This window comes from Girardinichthys multiradiatus, chromosome 8, assembly GCF_021462225.1.
Source record: "Girardinichthys multiradiatus isolate DD_20200921_A chromosome 8, DD_fGirMul_XY1, whole genome shotgun sequence".
NCBI classification, from domain to species: Eukaryota; Metazoa; Chordata; class Actinopteri; order Cyprinodontiformes; family Goodeidae; genus Girardinichthys; species Girardinichthys multiradiatus.
Window position 1 is genome coordinate 9,806,421 of NC_061801.1, and position 13,352 is coordinate 9,819,772.

At 41.2% G+C, this 13,352-nt stretch overlaps 1 protein-coding gene across 1 annotated transcript in view; it reads right to left on the reverse strand.

Moving 5' to 3' along the window:
- Positions 1–8,572: 8,572 nt before the first annotated feature.
- cwc27 (CWC27 spliceosome associated cyclophilin) overlaps positions 8,573–13,352 on the reverse strand; it is a 62,573-nt gene continuing 57,793 nt past the window's right edge. The window contains exon 14 of the mRNA XM_047372184.1: positions 8,573–9,074. Within this exon, the coding sequence (XP_047228140.1) occupies positions 8,912–9,074 (163 nt within the window). The 3' untranslated portion in view covers positions 8,573–8,911. The remainder of the gene's footprint in view (positions 9,075–13,352) is intronic.

Below are 13,352 nucleotides of genomic sequence, written 5' to 3' on the forward strand. Positions count from 1 at the left end.
ACACAACTGCAGAATCAGAATCAAATTAAATTTTTTGGAGTGGGGCAGCACTCCTGGTCGTAGCTGCGCGCGCTTCAGACTGGGGGATTGGGTTGTGTTCTCTTCTTGAATGTGGGGTCACCAGCATTTGAAAGGCTGAGCGGCAATGGTAGAGCTGAGCTGGACAGTGTTTCTCCATGGGCTTTCGTTGTGTGGCGGGGGGCATGGTGGGGGACCCGGGTGCTTGCCGCTGGCTGGGGACCTCTTGCTGGGTGAGTTTGTCCCATCTTGGTGTGGAGTAGGGGTTTCCGTTGTGGGTGCGGTGCTCGGTAATTACTGCCCTGTTGCGCCTGTGGGTGGGAGCTGCGGTAGTGTTGTGCGGGGCATTTGCCTTGCCGTTGCGGCACACTATGTGGGGTCAGGATGCGGTGGGGGTACTTGGAGGGGGGCTGTGTGTGGTGCTTGCACTGTGTGGGTGTGGCTTCGTCTGCTTTTCGGGGATGGAGCTCACCTGTGGGGGTGTACCCTGTGCTGTGGGGAGGGGATTCATGGCGTTTGGGTTCAGGGGCATGTGTTCGATATGTCTCCTGGTTGGGGGTGGCCCTTTGGGGAAATTCATGTTGGGGTTCATTGGGGGTGGGGATCTCGTGGGGCTAGGATCAGAATTCTTTTGGGAGTTGGGACTGTTTCATCCTGTGGCGGCTCTGGTTGGCAGGCTAGTTTGGACCACGTAGACCACTCTTTTCTACATGGCCCCCTCTCTGGATGAGGATGGGGGTCATTAGGGACTGGGGTTGGGGCGTGGTGTTGGGGTCCGGGCCGGGTTGCTCAGGTTCAGGTGCTGGGGTGGTCTACCTGTCTCCAACCCCGGAGGGAAGGGGACCACCTCCTGAGTCTGTGTGCTGGTTACCCCTATGGGGTATCGGCACCTGAACCTGGGAGTATTTATGTGGAGTGTGAGTGAATGTACGATGTCCCATTGTTGTTTGTCTTTATGTTGGGTGCGTGGGTGTGAGTGTTTTTTATGTGTATGGTGGGAATGTGTGATTGTAACTCTGTGTGCCTGTTTTTTGTGTCAGGTTGGGTCATGGACTGCTCCCTCTCCTGGATCAGTTTAGGCCCCCCATCAAATGTGGGGTCTATCTCCTCCCCACCACACTACCTGCCGGTTTGTTGGTGTCTCTGCCGGCTGGTGTACTTGTGTCTGGGGCTGGGTGCTTTGGTGTGTGCCGGCTCACAACCATTGGCTGCTTGCTGGGTCCTGGACCCCTGGGCTTTGTCGGGCCTCTGCTTGGGGATTGATGTGTCCCGGGGTCTCAGGTCTCTGGGTCCATGGCTGGATCTGCTCGGGCGTAGACGGCTGCCGGCGGCGCCTGTGGGCTCGTTGCTGCAGCTGGGTGGTTCCCCTGGGACTCTCCCTGCTCTTCTCTGGGGGGGTTGCAGCAGTCCCAGCGATAGTTCTCCTGGGGTTCCTGTGCTTTGGGGGACCTTTGGATGTCTATGGCTCGGATGTCCTCTGTATCTGTCCCAGGTCCAGGGGGGCAGGTCTGTGACTTTTCACACTCGCTATTGCATATTTTTGTGGAGAATCCTTTTATACACAAGCCCGCTCACACTCAGACCCGCAGGTGTTTAGATTCAGGTGTTAACAGATACACAAATGTTCTATATTTAGCCATATTTACCACTAAATACATCTTGCATTCATAAGTACTGTGCACTTTTTGGTAAAAAAGCTGTTAATATGAATGTTTCTGCAGGTGTAGAAGCAAGCAGGGTGTAATCTTGTATTCTATTCATCCTTCTTTCTTTCCTCCATTCTTTTCTCTTTCTCTCCCCTTTTCCTTTTTGCCCCACCTCTCGCTGTTTCGTGCTTCTTATTTTTTTCCTTTTTGTTTCTGTCTCCATGTCCGTAACAATTGAAATATTCACAAAGCAGTTCCTAATAAAGTTTATTTTATAAAAATCAAGCGGAGCTTTAAAGCATTAGCTGTAATGTTCCACTCTTGAAAGTATATCTGTTGGGCTTTTTCTTGGCACTCAGACAACAATTTTGAGCGCTCCTCTGACGGACAGGACACGGTTTAAAATAAATAAATAAATATATAAATAAATTCACAGCAGTGTGAGCCATCGCTATGTAGCAGATTGTAAACCCTTGGTCTCCCATGCTCTGGTCTTAGGGGTTTGTAGTCTAAGCTGTTTCTAGGCTTCACTATGCCTAACTGAAATGAGTCAGTAATGCACTTCTGCACAATTTGACAATATATTGTCAAGGCAATGAACATGTTTTGATCTGGTGTGCTGTAGCAGAAAAACATGCAACCCTTGCAGGACACCATCATCTGAGAACTGGAGCAGAGAACCAACTGTTCCTTCATTTTGCAGTAGTTGTATAGTTTTTGAGCTGCATGGTGGTGCAAGTCTAAGGAATGTTGCTTAGCAGCAAGAAAGTTCTAGGTTCAGTTCAAACCCTGGGGTCTTTCTGCATGGAGTTTGCATGTTTCCCCCATGCATGCCGGGATATTCTTTGGGTTCCCCCCACAGCCCCAAAACGCAAATATTAGGTTTATGGTTATTTGTTCTGTAGTGTCTCTGTGTTGCCCTTTGATAGACTTATGAGCTGTCCAGATTGTCCCTGACTCTTGCCCGGTGACCTGTAGACAGGCACCAGCCCCCCCCCCCCTCCTCACAAACCTGCAGGGGTTGTGAGGGGGGTGCAAGAAGCTAAATCAGACAAAAAACAAAGAACCAAGCTATCAGCTTGTCAGATTTTGGCTGAAATGTTTTTGTTCATCGTATTTTTGTATTTTCACTTAGTTTGTGTTCAAAGTTCCTGTTGAGTTTTAAGTGACTTTTAAGTGACTTTTATTGTGAGCATTTTTTTGTTATTGTTTCCAATTTGATTCCAAAATGATACAAGTGGCAAACCATCCATGAATTCAATGACCTGGGCCCAATAAGCCAGCCGCTACCATCTTTCCACTGGACCACCTTCTCACCGATAAGAGCTGTGTGTCAAAACTTTCCCTATCAGGTGAGCTGAGAAACGCAAGTGTAGGGACCAAAGAGACAGGTGACACAACGGCCGATTTTGGATCCCAGGTAAAGCATTCTTTTATCAGTTCTATCGTGCTGGTTCAGTTATAGCCAAGCAGACAGTTCAAAGGAGCTCACTTTCAAAGCATTGCTTCTTTACCAAACTTTCAACCCTAAAAACAACATTAGCTTAACAAAAACAAAATTAGGCCACTGGCAGAGAGAGGTTAAGAAAACCTTTGATTAAAGGTGAAGACTTTAATCATCTTGAACAATATTATGAAAGTTTGTTTGCAGCCATACAGGCTGCCATTTTAAAGTACTTTTAGTTTTTATGTCTTTTTATTTTATGTTTTATTTTTGGCCTTATTTGCTCAACCATTAGTGAATGGATTAGTGTGATTACTGACAAGGTAATTCTTGATTACAATAGTGACTAACTCCAATAAATTATTTAAATTATGAAGAAAGATAATTCCCTTAGTAATCTTCGAAATGAACTTTTAAACCAATAATGACATTTTTAGGAGACTGCTCAATATTGAGTGAAAATTATACAATTTTTGATGTTTTATTTAAATTAAAATTGCTTTTTGAAGAAAGATCACAACACTATTTAGATCTTTAGGATGAATTACTGGCCAAACCATGAACATCTGTACTAGATTTTACAATCCATCCAACAGTGGTTGATTTTTGCTTGGGCCAAGGAGGTAGACTGGCCAACAAACTGATACATCTTAAACACTCACGGTGGCTGGAAACACAAAACTTACATGATCAAATTTTACCATTAACAACTGCGTTCGACAAAAGCTAATAGCTAAAATACTCCTATTAATATGGCTGCACATATACTATGACTGGTTGGCTTTCAAGCTTGCCAAACCATAATATTACAAGCCATGTGGCTCTCTCCAAATATCTTACTTGCTTCATACTAGTGAATTCCAAAACTTCAGGGAAAATATTTCCTAAAATTAGAATAGCAGGTTTGATAGCACTAATGTAACTCAATGCTTAATTATCCAACCCCCAAGTCTGAGGTAAAATATTTGTAATTTTGTTTTTTTGGGGGGTTGGGGGTGGGGGAGTGGGTAAATTGCTTTTAGCTGCAGAGATGTTTTATAGCTGCTTTTAAGAGACAACACATTGATTCTTGATCTGTTCTGTCCAATAACTGCAGAAATTTCCAACCAGATGGTGCTTGGACCCACGTCCTGGAAGCTTTCAGAGGAACCAGTGTGTTATTATTGTCACAGCAGGTTTCAGCATCACAAACCACTGTCCAGCATCTCTGCTCTGACATGCCATTGTCAATCTGTGTCAGAGTGCTGTCAGCAAACAAACCATAGACAAAGGGTGCTACAGCTTGGCCAGACAGGGACACCTTTGTTTTACTTCATTTCCATGTACTCAAACAAGAGCAAGTCCTAATTTTAGCTTAGTGAAACACAAGAAGCACATTTTAGGAGAATTTTTGTGCTGTGAGGGGAAAAAAGACTTGGCTTGTGTGAAAAAAATAAATCCTATAAAGTAGTTGTGAAACTTGAGCAAAGACATGAGGACATTTATCCAAGTAAAGCATATAAAAGGAGAAAGAGCCCTCATTCAACTTGTTTTAAAGGAAAAACCTGGACTCAGCGTCATGCAAATAGAAAAACTTTCTGAGCAGTGTAATCTTTCATTATATCTCCACATGAACTGTAATTACACCATATACCAAACCATCTGACTCTCATGGTAATGAGATGTGGAATATAACCAAATAAATCAGATCTAAGTGGATGAATTAAGCTTCCTCTGTAAGCTTGTCTGAATCAACCTTGGAAACAGAGGTTAGGAGCCCTGTCACCCAGAGGGAGTTCAAAGTAGAACCTCTGCTCCTTATCAGTTGAGGTGGTTTGGGCATCTGATCAGCATGGCTCCTGGCTCCTCTTCTGGGTACGTCCTGCTGGAAGGAGCTCTGGGCCAGACCCAGACTCTGTTGGAGGGTCTACATTTTCCTTTTGGCCTGATTATGCTTAGGAATTCCTAGAGTGAGCTGGAGAGTGTCTTTGGGGAGAGGGATGTCTGGGTTTCCCACTTGAACCTGTTACACTTGTGACCTGATGTCAAATAAGCAGAAGATGATGAGATGGATGATAGATGGATGCTGTCTTTGAGTTTCATTTATACAAAAGGCACCCCTGGCTCAGTATTTCTGTGGTTAGTGTGTCTCTTTTCTAAATAAAGCCACTGACAAGGCTTATTGCTGCTATTAACCTTTGAGTAGGTCTACTCTCTTTGGTTTTCTTTCCCTTAGAAAGTATGTCTGTGTTTAGGTGTGCCTCTTTACTACATGTAGCCATTAACAGAGCAGTTACTTTATCCATGTTTTTTATTTTTTTAGGTTTTGTGTACTCTTCATTTTATTCCTTATAGAAAACTGAGCTTAGATAGCTTCTTGACCATTTCAGCATCAAATGATCAACTTAATTTGACTGTAATGTGTAGTGATTTGAACTGCTTAGAAATCTATATAATTGGATCTGAATATGACTATATGACTGGGATAAATATGATTAGTCATATTTAAATGGATCTGAATTGTATCCATTTTTCTTTTTAAAAGTCTTTGATATGATTAAACTGAACAGAATGTTACCCTATACTGTCAGTCTACCTATTTTAGTTGCTTGAATATTTTTCCATCCATTAATTCCAGCTTTTGTTCTCCATGAATGACAGTAAAGCTGCTGGCTTTCTCTAGAGCCAGCATGAACAGAAAGAACATTAACTCTGTCTTTTAGTGTGGTCATGAGCATTGGTCTGCTGTTTTTATACAGGCTCGGAAAATTCTACAACATGTCCTTAGAACTGAGGTGCAGACAAAGAGCTGACAGCAGAGACAAATGCATTCACTGCTCTGTCCTTGGTCGTCTGAGAACAAGCAGCCATGATGCATAAAACTTTTCAGTCTTAATCGAAACAGTCTTTTCCTTGGTTTTTTCCAAAGTCACTAATATTCCCTTGGTTAAACTCAAGTTAACTTATTAAGCAGTCACAGTTCAAGAGGTAAAGAACGGTTTGCCAGACATACCTACGCAGAAAGTGACTAGCAAAAAAGATGGTGCTACAGTCTGGGGATTAATGCTGCATCAGAAAACAGAAGTCTGATTGGGGGATAATGTCACACCTGAATTGAGCGCATTCTAGTTGCAAGTTTGTGAGATAAGGCACCAGGGCCGAGTTTGCCGGATGTACCCATGAAAAACTCAACAAATCATCTTAGCCAATCCCAGCGCCTTCTGCTGTTTACTTTTGTTTGGTGTCGTTTATTGGACTGAATGATTGAAGAGACAAGAGATATTATCAGTCTGGCACAACCTCCTCATCAGGTGACCTCATCCTGTTGAGGTTTAGGACTGCAATGAGGCCGTTCCACCCTCTCCACTCCCAAATTTAAGAAGTAGTCTTTAACAAACCCTGCTTTATGGGAGCGAAGAGTGAAGATATAGAATCGTCACTCGTTGCAGAATGTCATCACCGTATTTCTCTACATTGAGATTGCTTTCAATGTTAACAAAACCTGTTCTTCTGGAAATTTTGACATTATTCTAAGATTATTTCTTAGCCTGGAAGGACTAGCTGTCTATAATAAGAGCTCACTTGTTACTGCACTGCAAGATAACGGTAGAGTATTATGATGGGGATCTTACCTCCTTCAAAGTTACCTTAGCTGCAAAGTAAGGAGCAGCTTTCCATGCTCTGAGATGGGAACAGGAATATTCTCCCAGTCATCCTAAAGACAGATTACACTGTCCTGTCCTTCACTTTAACCATCAATTGTTGGTTTATGTATCAGGCAATATCCTTGTAAAAAGCAGCCAAAGCTTTTCTGCACATCTTCAATCAAGCAAATACTTCAAAATCAAAAGGTTTACATTCTTTGAAGTTTAAAAGAGTACATGACCATATGTGCAACAAAACGATGTCTGAGCACTGCAAACTCATCAGGAGCTGCTCAGAAAAAAAAATCCTTCAGATGTTTACTAATACTTACCTGTAATGATCATCGAAGAAAATCAATTAACATCTAAAAAGAAGCTAACATGCATTAAAAGGAAAAAAAACTGAGGAAAAGTAATTTTTACCCCTAAAGAGGACACTGCTTGTATTAAAGCTGCAGTAAAAGGGGACATCTTGAGGCTATATTATAAGTGGACAGGAAGAACTATCCTGAAAAATTCTTTGAACTCAGACTTAAAAGGTGGAACTGATTCGTTATCTTTCTTTTTAACTTCTCTGAGTAAGTCAACACTTACACATTTCAACCTGACAAGGACCCAAAGGCAAACATAAGTTAGATTGCTGAGTAAGCTGTTTGACATTTTTGGTGCAGTTTTTGAGCTCATAATGCAACAATAACTCTCTTTCTTAATTCAGATAAAACTTCCTAGAAATACAGAAAGAGAAATAGTGTGCTAGTGCTGCTTCTGATCCTACTCATGGCAATGGCAAATCATTTACCCAAAAACAACCACATTGAGGAAAGATCCTTGATGTAAAGAGTCCCCAATTATGGACTGTTCTGCTGGTGACCTGAGTAGGACAGGCAGGCAGACAAACAGAGCTGTCGCTATTTGTTATTTCAACAATATGGAGGAAGTTTAGTTAAAAGTCTGCTTTAGATTCTGACAGGAAGTTTGAAGTAACTCAGAGTTAACCATTAAATTGAAATCTTACGTTATATAGTATACCTGCACCTCTTGAACAGTGAGAAGCTAAACTGAAGTGCCTTGCTAAACTATTAATGGCCTACAAACCTTTTCACATGTCATGAAATAACTGCAACATTTGATGCATTTTACTGTGATCTGCACAAAGAAGTGTATGATTGTGTATAGTGGGAGTAAAATGACACAGCTTTCATGAATTTTAACAAGGATCTGGAAGATATGGAACGCATATGTGCCCACATACCATCCCCCTGCCGCTCTTCCATAAAAGGTCACATCTTGGAACTAACATGACTAATAGCTACTATTTTGACAGATTCTCCCACTTGAGCTGTGCATTTTTGCAGCTCTTCCAGAGTTACCATGGGCTTCTGTGATTAACTCTCTCCTGGCCTGCATGTTTTGGACCATTGTTGGATGGTGCTTCTGGAGCTTGAGATATTAATTCAGGCCCTCACAAAATAACTGCATTTATACTGCCATTAACTTGCAAATGGGTGGACTCTATTACTTGGGTTACTTGTGAAGGTAATTGGATCCACTAGTTTCTTCAGAGGTATCAGAGTAAAAGAGGCTAATTACAAATGACACTTGTCACATTTTTAGTTGTAAACCATTTGGAAAAGACAGAGTTTCACTTTACAAGTATGTGTTACTATGTCATTTTATATGAAATTCCGATCAAATACTTTGAAGTGTGTAAAGTGAAAAAATGTGAAAGTTAAAAAAGGTATGAATATAAATTTCCATCCAATTAAAATGTAACATCATTATTGTACAGTAAACAATAGATTTGTCCAGAAGTAACTAATAAAAAGCCCATTGATCCAAAATGCTCATAAATGTGGTTTATTTTCTTTCTGGAAATGTTTACAGAGTTTTTCCTACAGCGTAGCCAAACTAAACATAGAGTCAGAAGTGAACAGTATTTCTTGTAATCATCTACTTCTAATGATTGCAGCGTGTTACTTCTGGTGAGTAACTGAGCATTGTCCATAACAGCTGTTCAATCACAGATAAGCTAAGCTCGGCACCCTCAACCCAGATGTTCAACGTAAGAGATTGTTTAGCAAAGTCGTTCCGAAGCGATGGGAAAGAGGCCAGGCAGGATGCTGCGTGACCCATTTGTAGTCACACGACCCTGGCAGGACCCGACCTCTGACCTCAGGATTTCACCTTTTGGCATTCTTCTCCTTCATGATCTTCTTGCTCTCCTCTCTCCTGCGCTTGTTTACGGGATTGCGGGGATCGTAGATCTCGAATGTATCCTCATCCTGCATGTTGGCATCCTTGACTTTGCTGCTTTGCTCGTCAGTGTGAAGGACATGGCCCATCCTAAATCAGATAGAAAGAGTTGAATAGAGTTCAAAGCAGAGCAGTGGAGCATTCACTAAATCAGCACTCTTAAGCACTTTTACCCAGAGGCCAGTCCATTTATCTTTGAACCAACTGGGAACCAAAATGATTGTCAGAAAAGGGGAAATACTAAATGGGAATAAAAATAAAACTTTTTTCTGATTGTACTTCATTGATTTAAACCAGTTTTAAAATGTATACATTAATACAGAAAAATATGTGATATGCCCTCACCGATTTCCTCTGTTCATCTGTCACAGTTGAATGTTTCAGAAGATAAAACTAATTTTATCATCAGACAAAGGTAAACCGAGGAAACACAAAATGAAGTTTTCTGATGACGTTTTCATTTATTAAGGGAAAAAAGGTATCCAAACCAACCTGGCCTATGTGAAAAAGTAATTGCTCCCCTAAGCCTGAAAAGTGGTTGAGCTAACAACAACCATGAAGCCTTTGGTAATAAGACTTTTACATCCCTGTGGGGGAATTTTAACTCTGCAAAGAAGAATTAAAGCAATTCTTCTCAATTCATCCTGCTTGGAAGGGTTTTAAAACATGAATGGCCTGTTTAAGGTCATCATGCCACCGGATCCGCATCAGAATTAAGTCCATACTTATGTTCTCCAAATTCTACTGTTTTTGAGCTATTTAAAAGATGACTTGCTGGTGTGCTGCAAAGCCCAACGTGCCTGAGCATATGGTCACAAAATGATGGTCAGACATTCTCCTTCAGACTTTTCCAGTACAGCAGAATTCATGGTTCTTTTAATGACTTCAGATCATCCAGGTCATGAAGCAACAAAGCAGCTCCAGACCGTCACACTACTACTACAGCATTCCAGAAAAAGAACATCATAGCTATAGTCAAACATGGTGGTGGTAGTGATGGTCTGAAGTAACAAAGCAGCACCAGACCATTACACTACCCCCACCATGTTTGAGTATACCTATGATGATCTTTTTCTGAAATGCTGTGTTGGTTTACACCTGATGTAACGGTATCTACATCTTTCAAAAAGTTCCACTTTTCACCCAGACACTTTCTTCTTGTTGAATCGTGAACACTAACATTAAGTGAAGCAAGTGAGGCCTGCAGAGCTTTAGATGCTTTTTTTTTTTTTTTTTTTTGTAACCTCCTGAATGAGTCATCAATGCACTCGGAGTAATTTTGCTAGTGCCGCCTCTCCAGGGAAGGTTTCCACTGTTCCATATTTTCTCTCTTTGAGGATAATGTCTCCAACTGGTGTGTAACAATTTCCAAACTGAAAGATGCCAATGTTTCTTACTTCTTCAGTTTGGGGCACGATTTGTTGCCTTCTGAGATAATTTAGCCTACTTCATGTTGTCCGACAGGTTCTATTTATATGATTTATTTATTCGACAGGCGTAACAGCAATCAGGTCTGGGTGTAGTTAAACTGAACCCAGCTTTCCAAAAAACATGGTTAATCACAGGTGATAACTATAAATTGTATTTACTATGGTTATCTTTGACTGATATTAAAATTGTTTTGATGATCTGAAACATGCATGACAGAAAAGAAATACATTTGTAGGAGGAAAACTATTTTTTTCATGGCCCTTAGTGGCGTCTCTGAAAAAAACAAATGCATTATCCTCAGTGATGGAGGTATTTGAGCTCTGAAGACCGTATTAACAGCAAAAGAACAAAATGAGCCCTCCTACACAAGCACCACAATGAACATCGGAAGTAATGAAGAAAAAAACTTAACAAGAGTCATAAAAACCATTACCAAATGGACAAAAGTAATTATAGTTCTAATACATACCAGATAACAGCTTTAAAGACTCTAAAAGTCTTAAAAGAGTTTAGCTGCAGGGCAGACTTTAATCCTATTTAAAAGGTGAACAGTACCTGAGCTTCTTTCAGCTGAGGTTAGTGGGTTCATCAAGGATTTCTAAGGATAAGGAGTTAGTGAACCGTTTAGTGTTGTAACAGTACACAACCCACATGAAGCACACATTTATACCCTGTTCAAACAGGAGATTTGCATCATGAACGGATTTATCTGTTAAAGCAACAGTATTCAAATACAGTAGAGCTCACTTGGTGTTAATGTAGGGCACAGTTTCCTTGAGACACAACCAAACCACTGAGGAAAAGAGGGTTTTTTTTTTTTCATCAACCATGTTTCTTTATAGTAATTATGTCTCAGTTGAAAAATGAAAGTTGGTGATAAAGCTCGGGATGCTCCATTAAAAAGATATAAGCAGTAAATATCTCACCTGCAGTATACCCCATACAATCATGAAGACATTTAACATTTCATGAGCAATCATGTCATGGAGGTGTTCTAAGACTGCAGAAGTTCACTTTGGTTTTGGACAAGTCATCAGCTTCAGCCTTCAGGTCCAGCTAATATGGATTTATAATAAATGAAGATATCAAGAAAGTTATCTTTACGTGGCAAGTTACGAGTGTCTTGTCTGTGAAGTCGTCCACTGAAGGGTGGCTACCTGAGCAGAAACCTGACTAACCAGCTAAAGATCACATCCTAATTTAAAACAATGACAGTGAAGTTGCAGCACAGAAAGTCAAAATAGGCTCATTGTAAAAAGGAAAGCACAGAGTTAAACATGTTCCAATTTGGATATAATTTGGCACGATGCAGACCAGCAATGGAAACGTATGTTTCAATTTGCAAGAAGCTGACATGTCCGATCTATGAGCAAAGATGCTCACGTGTCTTTGAAAATCCAGTCAGTCAGTCAGTCAGTCTTCTCTGCTCCACCAAGACAGAATCAAGAATCAGTATTTTCCTCATAAGAAATATCAGTGTCAGGCTTTTCACAGATAACAAACTGACAGCAGTTCTTCAGCTGGCGGAAGACGGAAACAACAAAAAAGGGAAGTTTGTCTATTGTCAAACAGCTACATGCCCAATGTCAAGGACCAAGGAAAGATTTCAACTGAAAGTCCAAGCAGATGTTCTCTTGGTTCTAATGAGATCACTTGTTTCCAAACATGCGAAATTAACTATATTATTCCTTTATTTATTTACCAGGACAATGCATATTTACAACAGTACACAAGTAATTAGCCGAAGGCTAGTTTTCATTTGTAATCCTGTTGCCCAGCTATACAGTGGCACCCTAGAAGCACATAACAAAGAAGCAGTAACACAGCTCACCAATATAAGTTTCATGCATTAGTAAGACAAGTTAAAACATTTGATAGTTGCAGAAGAAAAAAAAACAAAAACAAAAACCTAGTTACCGACATAATTATAAATCATTCAAAACTACATACAGTTACAGAAAAGGTCAAAAAGGAGTCACTCATTCATAACTGAAACACAAGATGGCAGCAGCAGGAGGTCAGTGTTGACAGATCTGGTTACTAATCAACGAACGTTTTAGATATTTGTGAAATAGGCTATGTGTGTTGATGTCTCTGATTGTGGTTGGAATGGTGTTCCATTCCTGAGAAGCTCTAACAGAGAAAGCTGACTGACTAAACATTTCTCTGAGTGAGATAATACCGTCACCTCTGGACATTCCTCAGATGATTCTGTGTGTGGATGTTCTGAGACTGACCAAATTACAAAGACGTGGAGGGGCCATCTCATGTAGGATTTAGGCTAGTATAGAGCCCTGCGGCAGGCCATTCGACACAGAGAGAGAGGTTAAGACTAGTTATTAGAAATGCGTACAGTTTGTGAACGCTGAGAAAGACATGAGTGTATCGATTTTAGTGCAGTATCTGTGAGATTAAAAGAGGATAGTTTAGCCAGTAGGATCTGGTGGTTCACTGAATCAAATGCCTTTCTTATGTCAAGAAAGACTGCTCCTTCAAAACTGTTTCTGTCTGGTGATAAACTTGATTTTATCAGTGAAATAGCAAATAGCTGATTATTAACTCTAATAACTAAGAATCTGCAGATATACTCTATACAGGGTTCCATCATACTTTTCATGTAAATTTCTAGACTTTTCCAGATTCAGTTTTAAGTAGTACTCGTACTTGTCGTCTTCCGCTTCATCCGGGACCAGGTCACGGGGGCAGCAGACTCAGCAGAGACGCCCAGACGTCCCTCTCCTCAGACACCTCCTCCAGGGGGAGCCCAAGGCGTTTCCAGACCAGCCGAGAGACAGTCCCTCCAGCGTCCCCTGGGCCTCCTCCCGGTGGGACGTGCCTGGAACACCTCCAGAAGAAGGTGTCCAGGAGGCATCCAGTATAGATGCCCGAGCCACCTTAACTGGCTCCTCTCGATGTGGAGGAGCAGCGGCTCTACTC